The sequence below is a fragment of the Chiloscyllium punctatum genome, chromosome 2, assembly GCF_047496795.1.
Source record: "Chiloscyllium punctatum isolate Juve2018m chromosome 2, sChiPun1.3, whole genome shotgun sequence".
In the NCBI taxonomy this organism is placed as follows: Eukaryota; Metazoa; Chordata; class Chondrichthyes; order Orectolobiformes; family Hemiscylliidae; genus Chiloscyllium; species Chiloscyllium punctatum.
In genome coordinates, this window is record NC_092740.1 from 125,727,026 (window position 1) to 125,749,371 (window position 22,346).

The 22,346-nt window shown below is 38.6% G+C and overlaps 1 protein-coding gene across 1 annotated transcript in view; it reads right to left on the bottom strand.

Moving 5' to 3' along the window:
- elp1 (elongator acetyltransferase complex subunit 1) overlaps nt 1–22,346 on the bottom strand; it is a 68,784-nt gene that overhangs the window by 19,865 nt on the left and 26,573 nt on the right. The window contains exons 14-27 of the mRNA XM_072588144.1: nt 22,038–22,214; nt 21,333–21,439; nt 19,647–19,750; nt 19,094–19,147; nt 18,880–18,985; nt 18,418–18,533; nt 14,040–14,113; nt 13,142–13,220; nt 9,257–9,336; nt 8,444–8,575; nt 7,524–7,609; nt 6,591–6,739; nt 2,870–2,993; nt 701–798 (exon numbers count right to left, since the gene is read on the bottom strand). Coding sequence (XP_072444245.1) covers nt 701–798; nt 2,870–2,993; nt 6,591–6,739; nt 7,524–7,609; nt 8,444–8,575; nt 9,257–9,336; nt 13,142–13,220; nt 14,040–14,113; nt 18,418–18,533; nt 18,880–18,985; nt 19,094–19,147; nt 19,647–19,750; nt 21,333–21,439; nt 22,038–22,214 — 1,486 coding nt within the window. The remainder of the gene's footprint in view (nt 1–700; nt 799–2,869; nt 2,994–6,590; nt 6,740–7,523; nt 7,610–8,443; nt 8,576–9,256; nt 9,337–13,141; nt 13,221–14,039; nt 14,114–18,417; nt 18,534–18,879; nt 18,986–19,093; nt 19,148–19,646; nt 19,751–21,332; nt 21,440–22,037; nt 22,215–22,346) is intronic.

The following is a 22,346-nucleotide window of genomic DNA, read 5'->3' on the forward strand; positions in this document are numbered from 1 at the left end:
GCCTGGTCTAAAAGATTAGCTTTAAAAGAGATTCCTAAAGAAGGAAACTGAGGTGGAGGTGGTAAGAGGGACTGTAATTGGAATCAAGGTGGCTGTAGGTGGTATGATGGAGGAAAGTACATTGCATAAGAGCTCAGGATCAGAGGAAAGTAGAGAGTTGGAGGGTCGGCTTGTAAAATTGGAGATTACAAAGAGAGAAAAAGAAAGAAAAATGTGAACAGATTTAAATATGAGGACGAGTATACTAAAGTTGGAGTGGTGAGGGAAGTCAACATAGATCAGCAATGAGAGGAGCTCGTGGATAAATCAGATAGCGTATAGGGCGCAGAATTTCAAACCAATGCAGGTCACAGAGAGTGGAGAATGCAAGTCCACTGAGCAGAACATCGGAATTATCAAATCTGCAACTGAAAGACATGGGTGAAAGCTTGAGAGACTGATGGGTTAAAGTTGGAATGGACACAAATGACTCTGTGGAGGTGGAAGTTGATCATCTTTGTGCTAGAAATATATGGGGTTAGAAGCTCAGTTTAGAGTTGACCAGATTAATTTTAATTCATCTTACTTAGGAAAAGGATGGAATTAGTGTCAAGGGCTGGACGCAACTATTGCAACTAAACTTGATTATCTTCCTTTGACAATTCTCTGAACATCAATAACCCTTGGTGATTGCTGTTAGACACAAAACCTCACACCATACCTTATATTCCTGGCTGTTTACTGGGAATATCTTCAAGGCTTCACTATACATCTGTTGGTCCTTTACTAAGTTAAGAAGCTCTGTGAAATACTGAGGACCTGAAAGAAAGCAGCATCAGCCAACCATGGAGGTAATACTGCACCGCACTTATACATCAAACCATGCAATGTTGCTTAAAAGGGGAATAAAATGTGGGTGATGTATGCAAGCAATTCTACACTCAAGTCATCTAATAAAGGACCTAACTGTATTTCTATGGGGCAGGAAGGAAAAGAAATTCAGCATAAATTTTAGTTTTTACAAGGCACTCACAGCAGACATGTGGGGTTCCACCTGACACCATTTTGTTTGCAGCACTATAGACTCAACCACTTCAGCCCCACTGACTGAGCATCAAAGCACATATTGAATATACAATTCCACAATAAATCCTCAACGCACATAGGACAGGAGTAAGGCCTATTTTACAGGTGCCAATTGATGGAGTACGCTAACATTAATTGGATGGCACAGAGATAGTAGAAACCATCATACTGGAAATAAAAAGTGTTATGTATTATAAACATGCACATATCGGTGAGCAATTTTCAAAGCTAAGAACTGATCTCAGCAGTCAGTGAAAAGTTAACTCCAACTGAATACTCTCTCCACAGGTAGTGCCCAGTCCTTCAAAAGTGCTGGCCAAAAAATAATAATCTTGATCACTCTGTCCTTCCAAACTACTACCCAATCTCCATCCCACCCTTCACCTCCAAAGTCCTTGGATGTGTTATCATCTCTTGCAACCATGCTTGAATTCTTCCAGTCAGGTTTCCACTGCTGCCACAGAACTGAAATGGTACCTATCAAAGTTCATGTGACTGCAGCTATAGTAAAGTATCCTTCCTTGACCCTTTTGAACTATATACATCCTTTGTCATAGCTGACTATATCATCTTCCAATGCCTCTTCTGCTGTCCTATTGGGGGGGGGGGGGGGATTGTTCTCATTTGGTTCTATTTGTTTCTATATGGTTATAGTAAGACAATTATTTGCAATGTTACATTTGGAGTTTCAAAAGGATCTATCCTTTGTCTCCTTGCATTACTTAAACACAAATTATTCCCTCAGTATTGTCATTCAAAAACATTTTGGGTTTCACATTCAGATCTATAACATTGTCTGACTCTGACTCTGCCTCTCCTTAGCTCATGTGCTCCGAAAACTCATTTCCATTGCTTTCTGACCACTAGACTTAGTATTCAAAATACTCTTGGTCTAAACCTCAACCCTTCATAAAGCTGAGCTCATCCAAACATCCACTTTCTAACTTGTACCAAGTTCTGTTTACCCTGTCCTGTTGACTGACAAAAACTTCAAATTTAAAATTATTTTTCTTATAGTCAAATGTCTTCACAGTTTCACTCATCCTTAGTTTAGGACTCAACTTCAGTCCTACAACCTGTCAAGATGTCTGATTTGCTTTAATTATGGTCTCTTATGCAATCTAATAGTAATTGATTCACCAATGGTGGCTCTGTTTAGGCAGCCTTAAACCATAACCCTCTCCATCTTTTAAGATCCTCCTTCAAACTTCTGCTTTGGCTGTACCAATATCTCCTTATGTAGCGTGGTGTTGAATTATGTCTGATAGATCTGCAAAGCATCTTAGGACATTTTCTCAAGTTTAAAGGCACTATACAAATACAACTTCTTGCTGATATGTTATACATTATAAATGAATGCCAAGTAATCAATATTCCATATAATACAAACTCTGATAACTAACCTCATAATGACTGATAATATTGGTAATTTGCAACAGACTTGTTTTACATGAAATTTGTAAAACTAGTTACATAATTTTAACAGAAGCAGGTTTTGATTTAGCAAGAATGACCTCATGCAAGTCAAGTCCATACTTCCCTTTCTAAAAAAAGAATCAGATCTGCAGAATGCAGTCAAAAAAATTTCCTTCTAATACCAAATATGATCATGCCAAAATAAATTTCAAAATTAGTGCTTCCTTCCTCCTCTAAACATGTACAAGCCTGTACACAGGATGTTATGTTGACACACAAATTCTTTGGAGATAATTTGGCACGCCCACCCCCTGAATACCTCAAATCCTCAAATGAGCTGCTTAAGCATGAAATCACAACGTATTCAATGTTTTGCAGTTGCACTTACCACATTTACTGAGGTGGTTGAGAGCTTTCTTATATCGCTTCAAATATTTATCAATGTTGTATCGCTGGTAATTAGTTTCCATTTTCTTCAAGTTGTTTAAAAATGGTAGATATTCTTTGGGATCCTGAAACAAGAATAATATTCCAGTACACTTGTGATACTAGTTACCTAATTTTAGCAGAAGCAGGTTTTGATTTAGCAATAATGACCTCATGCAAGTCAAATCGATACTTTCTTTTCTAAAAAAAGGTCAGATCTATAGAATGCGGTCAAAAAAGTTTCAAAACCTCATTTTTATTTCATATGAGCGGGAACATGGAATGGCAGTGGATCACTTTGTGTTTCAAACTTAATGTGTCAGTTAATAAAATCACAGATGATCTGTGGCTAACTATGTACTCACTTTTGCCCCATATAATTTATGCATTTGATAATCAGAGCTATCAATCTCTGATTTAAACAACCAACTGCATCCACGTCCTTTGCAAAAGCCAGTTCTGAACTTCTTCCACCTTTTCTGTTAGGAACGTTTAATAATTTCAGATTTGATTTCATACCAATTTTAAGCTATCCCTAGTATTACATTCTCCAACAATAGAAATAGTGTTCTTCCATCTATCATTCTCAATATTTTGAAAACTTTGATCTAATTACCCCTTAAATTTCCTGGGGATACAACACTAAATGTAGTTAATCGTCTTTGATCATTTAGCTTCTGGAGACCTAAGAAAACGCTAGTAAATCTATGCTGCTTCCAATGCCAATGTATCCTTCAAGGTTGGATGCCTGGAATTGCTCTCAGTGCTCCACATCTGCTCTAATCAGGGCTTTGTCCAGCTGTAGTTTGACTTCTAAGTCCCTGTTTTCTTGTCTGTTTCTTTGAATTCCTCGGTTTTTAATTGTTCACCAGCATTTTTTGCATCTTTTTCTAAGTCCTAGGAATCTGATTTGCTTATGCTGAAATCCATTTGCCAGTTCTTCCTGTTCACTTAATATATTAATGCCTCTGTAATTTTTTTGCTTCCACCTACACTACTTACAATGCTGACTATTTTTGTATCATTAGCATTGTTAAATATGCAGCTGTCTATCTTATGGAAGTCATGATTACATTTTGTGAATAATTGAGACTCCAATACAGATACCTTAGATATTAATAGTCAGACCCAACGAATTACAGCATTGCCAATGATACTTGCTTGTGCTCTTTGTCACTTGTTGCTCAACAAACATCCTAACCAGGTCAATAAACTGTCTTCAAATGCAGAAGTTTCAACATTTGCCAAATGTCTTATGAGACACACAATCAAATACCTTTTGGAAGTCCATAAAAATAATATCTATGGACAGTTCCTTGTCCACTATTTGTTCACTTCTTCAAAAAATTCTATCACGAATGTAAGTACCCTTGCTGTCCAGTCACCTCTCTTTCCTGATCCACTGCCTCGTGCAGTAGGAAAGTCCAACTGGAATTCCTCCACTCCTGTGTATTTCTTGTTTGCTTCTCTTTATTTCCCCTTTTTTGGTGTTTTTCCCTTCTTGGTGTTCACCTCTTACGTGGCCTGGTATCTCGGCGGGTCAAAGCCTGGTCTGTCAGAGGCTCAAGGAGGATCTTGACCTGGTCTCCTGGCATCACTCGGCCTGGTTCCTGACAACTTTCAATGGCTTGTGGCGGGTCTCAGCTTGGTCTGTCAGCAGCTTATGATGGGTCCCAGCTTGGTTTCTCGACAGGTCCTGGCCTGGTCTCTCGGCGGCTCATAGTCGGTCTCAGCCTGGTGTCTCAGTAGCTCGTGGCAGACCTCAGCCTGGTCTCTCAGTGGGTCATGGTGGGTCTCAGCCTGGTCCCTTGACAGTTTGCCTGCCAGTCTCTCAGTGGTTTGTAGCAGTGTCTTGGTTTGGCATTCGAGTGGATCCTGCCTTTTGCATGTTCCCGAGGCACCAGGCAAGATCGGAGAAGCAGCAAATTCAGCAGCTGCGATGGTTTCTGTGGTAGCAGCATGAGAACAGATAGCTGAGTCTCCCAGAGAGAGACATAACTGGAGGACTCATGAAAAACTGTTGAACTTTTAAGTTATTCCTTTATTTTCCTAGTTTAAACTATGAAAGACTTTCGTATTACCTTATTTAGATTAGATTACTTTAGATTACTTACAGTGTGGAAACAGGCCCTTCGGCCCAACAAGTCCACACCGACCCTCCAAAGAGCAACCCACCCAGATCCATTCCCCGACATTTATCCCTTCACCTAAAACTACGGGCAACTGAGCATGGCCAATTCACCTAACCTGCACATCTTTTTGGACTGTGGGGGGGAAACCGGAGCACCCGGGGGAAACCCACGCAGACACGGGGAGAATGTGCAAACTCCACACAGACGGTTGCCTGAGGCGGGAACTGAACCCAGGTCTCTGGCGTTGTGAGGCAGCAGTGCTAACCACTGTGCAACCTACTTACTTTACTTTTCTACTTAATCTATGTAGTAATGCCTAAATTTTTAAACGCTTATTTCTCTTACTACTTTGTATCTAAGTTTTTTTGTACCTAGGTACCTCAGATGGCACCATGTGTGGTGACAATTTACACTTTTCACTGTACTCCTGTGCTTGAGTACAGGTGACAATAAAATCTGAACCTAACAACCCCTTACCCCTTTTCCTTAAGCCACTGTCTTCTTTTTTCTATTAATAGCACTCTAAAAAAACATGTTGGGCTCTGCTGCCCGTAACTGGCCATTAAACACAGTTGGTCAAAAACATCCATAATAGCTTATTCTTCACTTCTTTATCTTACCCTAGAAGAACTACCTTATCTTTGCATTGTCTCTTAACAGCGGAGACAAGGAGAATCCTTCTGAAGGACAGCCTTCAGTGATGGGAAAGGCTCTTTACCAAAAAAAAAGTTCAATGCTGCTAAACCTTGCTGTATATTCCCAGTAACAAAAAGCACAAAATGCTGAGAATTCTTAGCAGGTCAGCAGCATCTGTGAATAAAGAAACAAAGTTAACATTTCAAGTTGATAACTTTTGGTCAGAATACCTTCTCCACTGATGTCGCTTAGTATTTTGAGCTTTTTCTTTTTTTTATGACATATTTTCAGTGTACGCATTATTTTACTTTTCCCAACATTTTCCTTATTGCAAATTTGAGCATTTGCAGTTTGTGTTTCTTACTTTGGACCTTCTTCAAAGCAGGGCTCATGCCCGAAACGTCGATTCTCCTGCTCCTTGGATGCTGCCTGACCTGCTGTGCTTTTCCAGCAACACATTTTCAGCTCTGATCTCCAGCATCTGCAGCCCTCACTTTCATCTTCTTCAAAGAGTCCAATTTTATTTATTATTGTATAAACTGTGTCCAACTATTGGTAAAAGCAAAATACTCCAGATGCTGGAAGTCTGAAACAAACACCTGTCCTGGAGGAACTCAGCAGGTCTGGCAGCATTCAAGGAGAGAGAAATAGAGTTAGAATAAGATCAGACTCAAAATCCTTCTGAACATCTGAGGAAGAGTCATATTGAGCGAGAAACATTCAAGCTGTTTCTCTCATATATCCTGACAGACCTGCGAGTTTCTCCAGCAATTTCTATATTTATTCTAATTGTAACAATTTCATACATTCCACATCTTGAATAATATGTTCACTGTAGTTGACAATCTTCTCTACAGAGCTTGGAAAAAACATTTGTTAAAACAAAACCAAGTATTAAAAAAAAAGCATGCCAACCTTTTGTGATTTCTCTGCGACCATCATCATGAGATCAAAGTCGTATGTGCCCACTGCATAGTCATACAGTTCATTAACATCCACCAGGAAGAGGAGATATTTCAGGGCCTCTTCGGCACTGACTGCTTCAGGGTCAGATGGAGGATTCACTGCAAGTTTGCAATTATAAATGATAGTAAGAAATGAAGGACAGTGCGTTTGTGCTGGTCACATTTGTTACAGGAGGAGGACCTTTTATAGAAAGAGCTCTAGTCACTCTAGTTTAACAATAACATTCAACCAATATACAAGTTGCTAGCGAATCCAATAGAAAAATTGGGCAGAACTGTTTTACCCAAAAGAATGGAATTCTTGTACTATATGCAGTAGTTATGTGAATAACTAAAAGATTCCTTTAAGGGGAAGCTGGAAAGACATAAGAAAAAAGAAGGAATAGAAGGATATGCCGACAGAGTAACAAAGGAGGGTTAAGAGGAAGTCTGAACGGAGCATAAACACCAACATTGATTAGTTGGACCGAATGGCTTTTTCTGTGCTGTAAATTCTGGGTGAGAACTAAGAATAGCTAGTATTAACTTTATTTCATTAACAACTCAGGGATATATGACTTGTACATTTTACTGAAGGTAAAATATTAATATATATATAATTTTATTTTCCAAAATTTTTTTTAAATATAGTACAGGTTCAGAAATTACAGCATCATACCTCTGAAGGAGGCAGGAATAGAATTCTAATTATTTCCTAGAGGTAACAGAGTGATGCTATGGAAAAACAGGAACAGAATGTCGCCACTCAATGAGAACTGCAACTGAAGTCCTTCTGTTATTGGTTTCAACTGAAGGGCTCCTTCCTGTGTAATGATATCACCAACATGCTTCAGAAAAGTGCTAGAATATAACTGAATTTTTGTCTACATTACTTAAGTGTTACCTCTCAGTTCATGGACTTTCTGAAGAGCAACTTCCAGTTCTGGAGCACGTTTTCGCACATGGCAGGTCAGTATTGACAAACTGTATCTATATAAAAATCACAGATAAATGAACAGCATTCTCGGAGTAATAATTTACAAGATTATAATATATACATTTTTACATGGGAAATATTTAAAAAGAACTGATCTTTCTAAAGTATTGTAAAGTAACTTTGAGACATTCTAAAGGAAGATTAGAAAGATGGCCTGTTCCAAATGGTTTTGAATGTTAGTTCATTCTTGTCTGAAAGTTACTGATTTAGTATAATGAATGACCTTCCAATATTACTTTATCAAGGACTATGGACAAAGAGTACTAAGGATAACACAATGCAGTACAGATTCTCTGACCTCTGCTCCTCTTAGGTAGGAAGAATCACACATTTTATCCCACTTTCAGCTTACACAATCATCTCATTAGTTTTAGTTGTGGCTTAGTGCAAAGCACACTTGCTGGTTTAATAGGTTTTGGGTTCAAGCCAAAAACCAGAAACCTAAGCATGAAATCCAGACTGACACACCCAGTGCAGTATTGTGGGAGCGCTGCGCTGTTGGCATTGCTGACCTTTAGAAAAAATTTTAAACTGAGGCCTCTCTGCCGATTCAGATCAAAGTAAAATAGCCCTCAAAAGCATTTTGAAAGAAGGGCAGGAGAGACCTTGCTAATGTCCTAGGCTAACATTTATCCCTCAACCAACAACAATAAAGGCCAAGATGATCTAATGACTCCACTTCGCTGACTGTGGGAACTTGCTCTGTGCATATTCGCTGCCATGTTTCCTACAACACTGACTACTCTTCAGAAAATACTTCATTGGTTGCAAAGTGTTTATGCCACCAGGGGCTATGCAAAGCAATATATAATGCAAATCTTTCTTACTTGTGAGGGTTGATTCTCTCCATTGTCTTACACAGTGCATCACATACTGTGTTCACCTTAGTCCCAGTTGCATTTGTTGAAGTTGATGAGCAGTGGAAATATGGGTACATTGTCATTGTGACATCTTCCTCTCTGGAAAAGAAGAGTAGCATATGCACAATGTTGGGTTTAAGGATGTTGAGTCTTTGATTTTAAAAAAAACTTGTTAAAACATAATTTCTCCCTCCAAATGCCCATTGATTATACAATTTCCAAATTTACATGCTAAAGACCATGAAACTGGCCTCAGTTTGTGGTATCATGGTAGGATTGGAGGTACAGCTTACACCCAATGATGTGGCATGCTTGCTACGACCCGGAGGAAATTTAGTGCTGGGGATGTCAGCATTGGAGCAACATGGAGTCCTGAGGGAGGAAGAAAACTGCATGCTGTTTGAAGTACACTTAATCTGTCAAAGATGCAATGGAGGACTGGGCTGTTATAGCCATGAACCACAACAAAATCTTTGAGAAATAGTGCATGTTCCTTGCCAGCTATGTAACAATGCCTTACTTTAGAGCCAGAAAATTGCAGATTAAAGTCCAACTCTAGAGAAGTAAACTCAAAAATATAGACTGACATTTCCAGTGGAGTGCTGAGGGAATACTGCACTGTCCAAGGTGCTGCTTTTCTTTTGAGGCCACATGATTTGTCCTCTTAGGTGGACATAAAATGTCCTGTCCCATGATTTAAAAAGTTTAGTTAGGGACAAACTTTTGTAGTCAAGATGCTGCAGAAATGAAAGTTTTTGTTTTACTTCTAATGGCACTTACTTCAATTCTGTCAGGAATAAGTTGATGTAATTTACAGAATTGATCTGCTTTACGAAGTCCTCCAAATTGTCCAAAAATACCTAAAGATAAAAAGATGTGCAAACATTGGCAAATACATATTCATATTACAAATAAGTGAAACCCTAGACAACACCCAATCAATGCACATCATTTGGAGGACTCAATGTTTTACCTTTGCGTTCGATGGTCATTGAGCAGCACCACACACTTAGTCATGCTCTGGATCAATCAAATATTTTTCCCTGCTATAACCCATTATCAGGACAATTATTAACAGTAATTTTTTTTTTTCCTATTGTGTAAGTTGTTAATTCTAGTTAGAGCAGCAAACTGAGTTTTAAGCTAATCACTATCACGTTCCCTTGGGTGAAGTTATCTGAGCATTCAGCCTGATTTGATACTGGAATCTACCGAACTGAGGCTGACCATGAGGAAGTGCTACACATTTGTATTCTTCCTTAAAATAAACTAAGGCCTTGCCTACTCTTTCTGCTGAATGTAAAAGATTATGATAATATTATGAAGAAGAGCAGGGGAGTGCTCCCTGAACCAATTTTCATCTCTGAACCAACATCACTAAAACAGATAATTAACAAAGAAATCTATAAATTTGTATCAAAAGCTGGTTAGACGGATTTAAGATTACTGCACGCAGTTCCAGACCCATACTTCCAAGGATATAAAATGCACAGCATACGGTGAAAAAAAATCATAAGAATGATGCCAGAATTGAGAGGTTACCCTTACAGCAAAGACTGAACAGGTTAGGGCTCTTTTTACTACAGATGACTGGAAGGTGAATTAAGAGGAGTCTTAAAGATTCTGAGGAGAAGATATGTTCATTTATTTGAGAGTCCAAAACAAGGGATCATAAGTATAAAGTCAAGGTACTATCAAATTCAATAGGGAATGAGGGTGAAACTTCTTATCTAGGCAGAGTAGTCAGAATGTGAAAGCTGCTATCATAAGGATTGGTTGTGGTGAAGAGCATGGATACATTCAAGCAAAAACTGGATGAAGGAGAATGGAAAGGAATACTGAAAGGTGAGATGAAGAAAGGGAGGAGGAGGTTTGCTTGGAGCATAAAAAAACAGCATGGCCCAGTAAATCTGAAAGACTTGTTTCCATGCTGTAAATTCTATCAATCTATCATGTTAAACTTTTGTGTGCACAGTAACTTCCATATTACTCATATTAAATAGTGACTACACTTCAAAATACTCCATTGGCTTTAAGACTCTTTGGAATGTCCCAAGATCCTGAAAGGAGATTCAAAATACAACGCTTTTCTTTCCTACTCAATCTGCAACACACGATGCACTTATGAATCTGGGGAATCACATAACTAAAGATAATAAAAATTCCACAAAAGTAGAAGAAAAACGTTACAAACATTTTTAAAAAAGCATCTAAGGAAGCACCTCAGCCGGTCTAGGAAGTATTTCACTAAGTGTTCAGCTAGAGAAATCCAAATGTTCAGAACAGCCTTAACAAAAGGTTACCTATGTCTATATTGGTATTGAATTAAAGAAAATTTCATGTTATACCGCAAATTTACATCATCATCACTAGGACAGGAGTGCAATATTTACAAGGTATTCCTTGTTTTTAAAATTATACTGATACCAAGGTTGGTTTTGAAAGATTTAATTCTATAAAATTACAATAACCTAGCTGTCACTAACAACAAATGTTACCATATCAAACACCATGGTACATACCTAAGCATAATTATTTCATGCACATGGACACTGTGACAAGCATATTCACGATTCAAATATCCCTGAAGAATCAATTTTTCAGACACAATAAAAATTAAGAACATAAAAATGTTATACTTTTTCTAGTTGTGCAGCTTCAAAACCCATCAACGGTCACTACGCCAATACGAAGTAGATAACATGTACAAGCAACAATTATAGATTATTAGTCACAAATCTGAACCATTGACTCTATTTCTCTCCACAGATAATGCAGGAACTGGAGAGAATTTTCACTTATGTTTCAGATTTTATATTTTGCTTTTGTGTTTGGAATGACTGCAGATTGGCACTTCAGTTCCTGTAGTATGTCCTTTTGGTAAATAGACACATTGAGAACCATACTTGGCCAGTGCTGAAGTTGTCTGCCTGGTTCAGGGAGCTTAACAATGACTTTCAAGCTTTCCCAACAAAATAATCATGTGCTTGCCTTCTCTGAAGTCAATGAGGAATCTAATGTGAAAAAATTAATTGTAGCTTGATTTTTAAAAATACTTCAATCAGAAAACTTAGAAATCTATACTTGCATTATTTTTTTCTCTTACTAATAATATAGTCATAAAGATGTACAGCATGGAAACAGACCCTTTAGTCCAACCCGTCCACGCCGACCAGATATCCCAACCCAAACATGTCCCACCTGCCAGCACTCGGCCCATATCCCTCCAAACTCTTCCTATTCATATACCCATCCAAATGCCTCTTCAATGTGGTAATTGTACCAGCCTCCACCACATCCTCTGGCAGCTCATTCCATACACGTACCACCCTCTGTGTGAAAAAGTTGCATCTTAGGTCTCTTTTATATCTTTCCCCTCTCACCCTAAACCTATGCCCTCTAGTTCTGGACTCCCTGACCCCAGGAAAAAGACTTTGTCTATTTATCCTATCCATGCCCCTCAATTTCCACCCACAGGGATTTACCTCAATTCAAACAAGTCCTGACAGTCTAGCCATTCGGCAAGTTCATAGAAAAAGTCTGCATATTTGGACCAGTTAGTTCCATTCCCCGAATAAAAGCAAAATACTACAGATGCTGGAAATCTTAAATAGTCACAGAAAATGCTGGATAAACTTAGCAAGTCTTACAGCAACTGTAGTCAGAGGAACAGAGTTAACTTTGAGTCTGGTACGACTCTTTTTCAGAAGTTCATTCTTTCCTCTGCTATTTTCTCATATCCCTGAAAATATTCTTCTTCAAATTTGTCAATCAACTTAAAATTTCTGCCACTGGTTATGGACTCATCAACCATTGAAAGATTTCTCTTTGTTTTTATTTTGATCTAAACTCTTCACCATTTTTAATAACTCTGTCAAATTTAATTGTCTCAGCATTTAATACTTGCCAACTCTTGACAAAAAAAAACAAATGTTTGGTAAGGAGTAAAGCACTGAATGGATGTGAGAGCTGGACTCTCACTCAATAAGGCTGATGAGACAAGAATTACAGTTTTTGAAACACGTCTCTGGCAAATGGTCCTGAGCACTAGCTGAGAGCAAGAACGAATGAACTTGTTCACAGGAAAATCAGAATCAAGCGTCTCATGGCTGAAGCAAAGAAATGGAAACTAAGAAAGTGCAACCAACAGAATAGGCAGTGTGATAATCTAGTGTGAAATACATTAGAAGGCGAAACATCAGGAAAGAACAGGCCAGACTGACTAATGACAAGATGGATATATAAGATCAGAAATTGACCTGAGGGAGGAATACCAGTGCCTCTCAGAATTGCAGTGAATAGAGAAAGATGCTCATGATCCCTTGTGAACTGGCAAATTATGGAAGGATAGTTGTTAATTAGGGTTGGCTTAGTTCTGAATGTATTGCATTATCTCAGCCTCCTCAATCACAAAAGAGATGCTGCTTCACTGTGCTGGCAGTTATAATTCAGTTTACAGATGCATAAGCAGGAATACATCTACAACGGTGCCACATTTGCCTTCTGCAGGAAGTAGAATAAACAAAAGATATCTGTTTATCAGCTGTAATGTGGAAATTACAGTGTTGATAGTCTGGGTATCAATCTGCTCCCTTCAGTAAAACAACATGGTATTATGGCAAACAGGGTGAAAGATCTTTCAAAAGGCTGGATAATAATACTCACCTTTGGGTTGTGATCATAGATGAGATTGAGATTTATTCTCAGCTTTCTCATACATTCAAAGGCTTCCTTGAACTTAAGCCTAAAGAAGAGGTAAATGAACAGGCTGGATTTATAGTCACTGGTTTATGCTACAGTTGTTTTTGCAACAGTTTTCCTGTTTCTATTAACAGACAGTGAAACCCGTATGAATGGAGATTTGCAAAATGTTGCCACTTATTGAGACCCTCTAAAACTTTACATGTTAAACTGTGAAGCTTTAAAAATTCCTTGCAGCTGTTAACATTTGGTTGGAGCTTCAGAACAGCCACCTGTATTTTAGAGGTTGTTAAGCTTGCAATCCCACTGGCAGGGGTCAAGATCCATGTTTTCCTCCAAATATAAAATCTTACAGCAGAAGTAACAATTTGCTCAATCATGTCTGTCCTGGCTCTTGGGAACTGCTGGTGAATTTGTCCACCAAGCTCTGCACTTTGCCTCGAGACCTACAATTTTTGTTCCTGTCAAAATATTTATCCAATTCACTTTTGAAAGATACTGCTCAATCTTCTCCCAAAAACCTTTAAGACAGTGCACAGGCATTTCAGATCATTGTAACTCGGTGAGAAAATCAAATCTTTATGGTTCCCCCCGCCAACTTCTCTGTCAATCATCTTAAATGTGTCCTCTGATGCTAACCATCTGCCAATGCAAAAAAAGTTACTCCCAGCAAACTTGATCCAAACTATTTATACTTTTTCTCACCTCTACAATATGTCCCCTTAAACTGTCTGCTCTAAGGAAAGCAATTAAAGCTTTCAAGAAGGAGGCATAAACCCTAATAGTAAATCACTGCAAAATCTGAAATTTTAAAATGGTTCCCAACTTCAACTCTGATTTTAATGATTAATGAGTTACAGACCTGTCCAGATTTTTTCGCACCCGCGCCAATACCAGTGCTCGATGGTGAATGACTTCCAGATTCCCACGTGGCATCTGCACAGACAACACAGATCTTACAATACATTCTAAACAGTATTTCCAACTCTTTTCTGCCCTTGAATTATGGCCTTATGCATATCCGGATTTTCATTGCAGCTCCACTTGACAGCAGTTGGAAATCCCTCCCTAAACGTCTATACATCTTAACTTCTCTCATCTCTCACAACCTCTGTTTTGACCAGGTTTCTGGTCACCTGTACTAATATCTACTAACATGGCTCAGTGCCAAATTGTGTTTGATAATTGTGCTGATTATACACCTTCAGGCATTTTTAAAGGTGTTACATAAATACAAATTGTTGTAGAACAAATATATAGTGTTTTAAGCTAGTAAAATAGCCCACAAAGCAGGGAGAGAGGGGAAATTACATTATTCGCTTACAGTTTTCTTTAGCACTATATTTGTATCTTTAGAACTTAGAACATAGAACAATACAGCGCAGAACAGGCCCTTTGGCTCTCGTTGTTGCGCCGATCCATGAACTATTCTCAGCTCGCCCCCTTACACTATTCCATCATCATCCATTTGATCATCCAAGGATTATTTAAAACTTCCTTTTATGTACTTTAACTTGAGGGGGGAGAGATTTGAAAAAGACATTTCTTTTTACACAGAGTGGTTCTTGCATGGAATGAAATTCCAGAGGAAGTGGTGGATGCGGGTACTGCTACAACATTTAAATGACATTTAGACAAGTACATGAATAAGAAATGTTTGGAGAGATGTGGGCCAAGCACAGGCAGTTTGGGATCATGGTTGCATAGCCTGGTTGGACCAAAGGGTCTGTTTACATGCTGTACAACTCTGTCACTTAAACAGTTGCATCAAGAGCTGAACACATTCCTTAGTTTATCTCCATGTTACTGCTCTCCTATGGTCTGAATCACTGATTCTGGCCATTCACAATTCTGAACATAATACCACTGTACTCCCATAAAATACAATGGCTTGCACACTATCACTAAACACGCACAGTGAAATACAGCACAAGATCATGAATATTGGGGTCAGCTTCTTAGGCAGAACTCATAATTCTTTTGCTTTAAGATAATTCTGATTCCTTGAGTTTGTTTGATGACAAAAAAAAATGGATTTTAAAAAATAAAAAAAGTTACTCACTGCAATCCTGGCTAAAGGTCCTGCTAAAAAACACTTTATGTAGCAATTCCCAGCAATTTGCTTTTTAAACAAAGCATGCTTTTGTAAACAAGCTTCTTTTGATAAATGTTTGAAGGGATATATTTTTTGGGGAGTAGTATAGGACAACTAACTGCCTCCTTAAAAAAGCCATGATGGGCCTTGTATCCTTTCTGGACTGTAAAATTTCATGATTACAGTCCATAGAGATGTACAGCATGGAAACAGACCCTTCGGTCCAACTCATCCATTCCGACCAGATATCCCAACCCAATCTAGTCCCACCTGCCAGCACCTGGCCCATATCCCTCCAAACCCTTCTACACAATACTCTGACCAATAAAGGAAAGCATATCAAACCACTTCTTCACTATCCTATCTACCTAAGACACCACTTTCAAGGAGCTATGAACCTGCACTCCAAGGTCTCTTTGTTCAGCAACACTCCCTACGGCTTTACCATTAAGCGTATAAGTCCTGCTAAGATTGCTTTCCCAAAATGCAGCACCTCACATTTATCTAAATTAAACTACATCTGTCACTTCTCAGTCCATTGGCCCATCTGATCAAGATCCTGTTGTAATCTGAAGTAACTTTCTTTACTGTCCAATACACCTCCAATTTTGGTGTCATCTGCAAACTTACTAACTGTACCTCTTGTGCTCGCATCCAAATCATTTATATAAATGATAAAAAGTAGTGGACCCATCACCGATCCTTGTGGCACTCCACTGGTCACAGGCCTCCAGTCTGAAAAACAACCTCCACCACCACCCTCTGTCTTCTACCTTTGAGCCAGTTCTGTATCCAAATGGCTAGTTCTCCCTGTATTCCATGAGATCTAACCTTGCTCACCAGTGCCCCATGGGAAACCTTATCAAATGCCTTACTGAAGTCCATATAGATCACATCTACTGCTCTGCCCTCAGCAATCCTCTTTGTTACTTCCTCAAAAAACTCAATCAAGTTTGTGAGACATTATTTCCCACACATAAAGCCATTCCTAATCAGTCCTTGCTTTTCCAAATACATGTACACTCTGTCCCTCAGGATTCCCTTCAACAACTTACCTACCACCAACATCAGGCTCCCTGCTCTATAGTTCCCTGGCTTGTCTTTACCACCCTTCTTAAACAGTGGCACCACGTTAGCCAACCTCCAATCTTCCGGCACCTCACCTGTCACTCTCGATGATACACATATCTCAGCAAGGAGCCCAGCAATCACTTCCCTAGCTTCTCACAGAGTTCTAGGGTACACCTGATCAGGTCTTGGGGATTTATCCACTTTTATGCATTTCAAGATATCCAGAACTTGGTCCTCTGTAATATGGACATTTTTTTCAATATGTCACCATCTATTTCCCTACATTTGATATCTTCCATGTGCTTTTCCACATTAAATACTGATGCAAAATATTCGTTTAGTATCTGCCCCAGCTCCTGCAACTCTACACAAAGGCCACCTTGCTGATCTTTGAAAGGCCCTATTCTCTCCCTAATTACCCTTTTGTCCTTTATGCATTTGTAACAACCTTTTGGATTCTCCTTAATTCTATTTGCCAAAGCTATCTCATGTGCCCTTTTTGCCTCTTGATTTCTCTCTTAAGTATATTCCTACTGCCTTTATACTCTAAAGATTCATTTGATGTATCTTGTCTACACCTGACATACTCTTCCTTCTTTTTCTTAACCAAATCCTCAATTTCTATAGTCATCTAGCATTCCCTATACCTACCAGCCTTTCCTTTCACCCTGACAGGAATATACTTTCTCTGGACTCTCGTTATCTCATTTCTGAAGGCTTCCCATTTTCCAGCCATCCCTTTACCCGTGAACATCTGTCCCCAATCAGCTTTTGAAAGTTCTTGCTTAATACTGTCAAAATTAGCCTTACTCCAATTTAGAACTTCAACTTTTAGATCTGGTCTATCCTTTTCCATCACTATTTTAAAACTAATAGAATTATGGTCGCTGGCCCCAAAGTGCTCCCCCACTGACACCTCAGTCACCTGCCCTGCCTTATTTCCCAAGAGTAGGTCAAGTTTTGCACCTTCTCTAGTAGGTACATCCACATATTGAACCAGAAAATGTTCTTGTACACACTTAAATTCCTCTCCATCTAAACCCTTAACACTATGGCAGTCCCAGTCTATATTTGGAAAGTTAAAATCCCCCTACCATAATCACCCTATTATTCTTACAGATAACAGAGATCTCCTTACAAATTTGTTTCTCAATTTCCCTCTGACTATTAGGGGTCTATAATACAATCCCAATAAGGTGGTCTTCCCTTTCTTATTTCTCAGTTCCACCCAAATCACTTCCTTAGATGTATTTCCGGGAATATCCTCCCTAAGTCCAGCTGTAATGATATCCCTTATCAAAAACGCCACTCCACATCCTCTCTTCCCCCCCAAAATCTTATTAGTTTAAATCCTCCCGAGCAGGTCTAGCAAATTCTTTAAGGCTTTTCATTCTTCCCATAAAAGTAGTGAAACAATAGGAAAATGCTCCATGGGCATTAACAGTCCTGCTGTTCCTGTTCTAGCGATCATAGGGACAGGACTTTAATACACTATTCGGTTATCTACTAGATGTTATTGGGGTACTAGTTAATAATTGAGATTGGCATTTTGTTCATTAATTGAAAAAGTATCTAGCTACTTAATCATAGTACTACTAGTTAGGCATCACAGGTTGTGCTGTATTATTCTGTGAGACTAAAGAGAAGTCATTCCCCCTAACATAACTGTACAGGCAAATTAACAAACATAGGAACAGAAGGAGTCAATTCTGCCCCTCAAAACTGCTCTGCCATTCATGGCGGCTCTGTATTTTTACTTACTTTGGTCCTGTAACACTTACCTCACAAAAAAACTATCACCATCTTGAAATTTTCAATTGGCACCAGTTTCAAGTTTTTTCATGAAGTAAGTTCCAGATTTCCCACCACCCTTTGTAAATCTAGTCACTAAATTTGCCATGATGGCACAGCGCTAGATTTCAAAGTTGAATCACAACTTCGAAGGGAAGTTATCTGTTTATAAAAAAAGGCTAGTGTTTTGATTTTGTTCCCAATTATTAAACCCCTTATCCTAGCTGCTGCATGATACCTGGGAGAAAGAACAGCAAACCATATAAATAATGTCATTGCTAACCTGAAGGATGAGTTTGGTGTCCTGGGGTACAACAGTCACTATGCGAGATCCTCTCTCCACCCTACGAACTGTTTCATCATTAGGCTGGGACACATGGCTTGAAAATTGTGATAAAGCTGTTTGTGCAGACAGCAAATTCAACAATCTTAGATGGTCAAATTCTCATTGTAAAAGCTATATCAAGTTGCTAACAAATACTGGCAAAACATTCTGGTTAAAGAGAATGATTGCTCAATTGGATTCAAGTTTTCCTTATTTATTTCTTTATAGGTTGTAGGAGTTGCTGCTGGGCCAGCATTTATTGCCCATTCCTTAATTGTCCTTGAGAAGGTGATACTTGAACTCGCATCAAGATGGGTGGCAGAATTGTTATTTTACCCTTCTCATAACAAACAAAATTAAAAATGAGACTGATTTTTAAACACCTTAATACAGGTTACTGAACGTGCTTTAAGCACTCACCTTTTAATGAAGTTGTCCCAAGATTCAGACAATGACAGATGTGTGAATGGGTTGTGAACAACAGGAACTCATCACACACTATAAATGAAGTGACATTGAAGGCTATCTGTTTAGAACAAAAACATCACCAAAATAATATTAAAATGGCATTCAATGTTTCAAGTATACAAAGAAAAAGATTACCAAATGCTTTCAAAGTAAAGTCACAACTTACCTCTAAGTCATTAATATAGAAACGAGATCTTTCTGTCAGACCCAAGACCATTTCCTAGAAGAGACAGCAGATAGGGATACTGCAGAATTTTAGGTACAGATACCTGAAGTACTAAAACAGAGCTATCCCGTTCTGTTTGTTAATGATGTAAGAGATACAGGAAACACTTCACTTCTCAAAAAATCCGTCAAGAGGTCAACTACATCTGCTGCCGGCTTTGTGACCAGCAAAATGGAGAAGGCTTATCTGAAAAAATACCGAACACGTTGAGATACTTTGACAGGAACATACAGAGGGAAAGTGTGTCACTGGGAGTGCACAAACCTCCAACCAGCTCCCTAATCGTTCAAGCATCACCTGCCCTTCCAATTCGGATTGACTGCCCAAGGGAAGGTTTAGGAAATAAATAGCTGAACCATAAAAGCAGGAAGGTCTACAGTTGGATAGGTGAGCTGATTTTGTGATGCCCTCCCTATTACATCTGGTGCCGGTGGGACAGTGGCCTGGCAAGCAGCTGACACATTCAGGAGGAAGAGAAATTAAAGTTACTCACCTCACCATCAACTGTACATAGAGCTGTCTCTACACAAGGTTGAGGAAACTGTACTAAACATCCAGTAGTTGACTTCCACTGTTGTACACATGCCTCAGAAGAATCTGTGGGTGAAAGAGACATTGAAATAGTAATACACTTTATATACGTCAATGACTTACATCCACACAACTTCTTCCAGAATACATCACAGAAATGTTGTCAAAATATGAAAGCAATCAACAGAAGGAGGCATTATGGCACCAAGCAAACGCTTGGTCAAAGAGGAAGATTTTAAACAGTATTTTAAAATAAAGTACTGAAGAAAGTGATCGAGTAATGTGTTCAGGGACAGAATTTCCACACTTTAGGGTTCAGGAAAATGAATACATGATGAAAAAGAGTGGAATTACACAGATCTGTTCTTCACAAAATAAAAACACATAGGTTTTTAGTGCCATTCCCTCAGACCCCACATCTGCAAGTCTATAATTCACTCAACTAACTATAAACACAAGTAGCACGAAGATACTCAGCACAACACTGTCTTAACAATCTATCAATCAACTTACTGACCATATTACTTCAATACAATAGGTACCGAGTACTGTACCACAAAGCAAATAAGAGCTAAATTCTGTTCAGAAAATATATTTAGTCATCATCATCCCGCAAAGTAGTAGTCAGAGAATTGACAGTGATAACTGGCCAACAATAAGGCAATGAAACTGTAGTTGATCAAACAACTACATCTTAAAGCACTGCCTAAGTTAAATTTGGTATGTGGAAAGGGGAACATACTGAAGTACAAGTTGAAGTCAGGATGAAAGCTTCGCAGCAAAGTTGTGGAGAAGTGGAGAGAAAATTCCTTCTACATGCTTGAAAAAGGGTAACAGTTACTCAAGACAATACATCACAAAGATTCCTCTTATCCTTCCACATCTAACTCCATAGCTTAACCTTCTACTCCCTTCTCCCTCTTACATGTATCTAGTTTCTTCTTGGAAAATATCAACACTATTTACCTAACTGCTCCAAGCTGTAGTGAATTGAAACATTCTCACCATGATTTGGGTAATGACATTTATCTTGATTTCCCAGTTTAATTTCTACCTCATATTGATAGCCTTTAATTTTGTTTTTCCGTATAAACGAAAACACTTACTGTGTTTACTCTGGGTCTTCCCAAAGTGGGAATCGAAATCCCAAGCGAGAAGTCGGAATTTGGGATCATGAACTCCAAGGCAGCACTGACTGCCATGGAACTCTTACAACAGGCCCCCTCTCTCACAGCCCCCACTGTCTGCTCTCTTAGTTCTTCCTGAGAGTTTGCAAGAATTTTCAAACCTTGAAATAGGATCAAAGTGGGGAAACGTTTGCAAAGCATTCTGTAATAACTTTCATCATTTTGAAGGTCTTTATTAGGTTACCTTTCACTCTCCTATTGTCAAAAGGATCTTTATCCTTTGCTAAGAGACCAATGCAAGTAAATTATTCTGTTTGTGATGGAGTGTTTTTATCCACCAAAAAAGTGTATTTCCCACAGAATGCTCAGCCCAATAAAATTAAAAGACGGTAAATGACATGCAGTGAAACCACAAATATGTGCTCATGAGATATGCTGCTGAACAAAGCTCTCTAACAGAAACTTGCAAGATAAAACATTGTCCATCTTCTATTTAAGTGCTTGATTAGAAATATACAAACCCCAGAGGTATCTTAGAATCTGTCCATTGGAAAGCTCCAAAGCTACAGTCTCTGTCTTTTGGTTGTGACACAGATTGATTATGTGCCCATCCACAGTTACAGGAGACCTGGAACAATTAACAACACCATCATTGTAAACCTACTATAGAAAACAATAAACCGGCACTTCGTCAAAGAACTGGATTTGATTTTAAGGGCAGTACTTGATATACCACAGGAAATAATACTGTCAATGCTGTAAAAGAAATGCTGAAACTCGTGAGGAAACAGGATGCTGCTTCACCAGTTGTGCATTCCCAGCATTTTTAATTTATATTTGTACTCTAGACTCTGCATAGACAGACAAAATAAGGAATTTTGTTGTAACTATTGGAGAGGGCATTTGTTGAGTAAAAGAGTTTAAAGATATATTCTAATTAACTGGATTTAACTGAAGGGAGTAGACAATAAATTCTGGTTCACAGTATGGTTTCTGGCAAAGGTGTAAATGGAATATCAGGAGGGGAACAATGCAGACGAAAAACAAACTTTTAAAGTTCTAAGATGAAGAGCATTGTAAGTATCATAACCTTACTATTTCCACAAGCTGCTAAGACTGTACGCCTAATATGCCAAAAAACTAAGAACTTGGCACTTGGACAATTACAATACCATTAGGATGGATGGTTTGAGTTCTCAGTCTACAAAATAGATCAGATTTCATACCTGATTTGAATCTCTCCTTCCTCAGTCTCCTCTGAAGACATTAGCAACTGACAAACAATAGACTGAGAGGTCCTAGGACCTTGACTAACAGCCAGGAATGCATTCTCTTTTACCCAGGTTATCATTCGTAGTTTCAATGGAGTCGGGGGCTCACTTCCTCCTTCTTCAAACTTAATTCTTTCATTTTCATGAAAACAAAAAGTGAAAACAAGAAAATAATTCCACATTTAGTCATTCTTAAATAACTAAATAATATAAATAAAATGCCTTGAAAACCAAATTACATTTTCAAAATTTAATTCTAGTGAA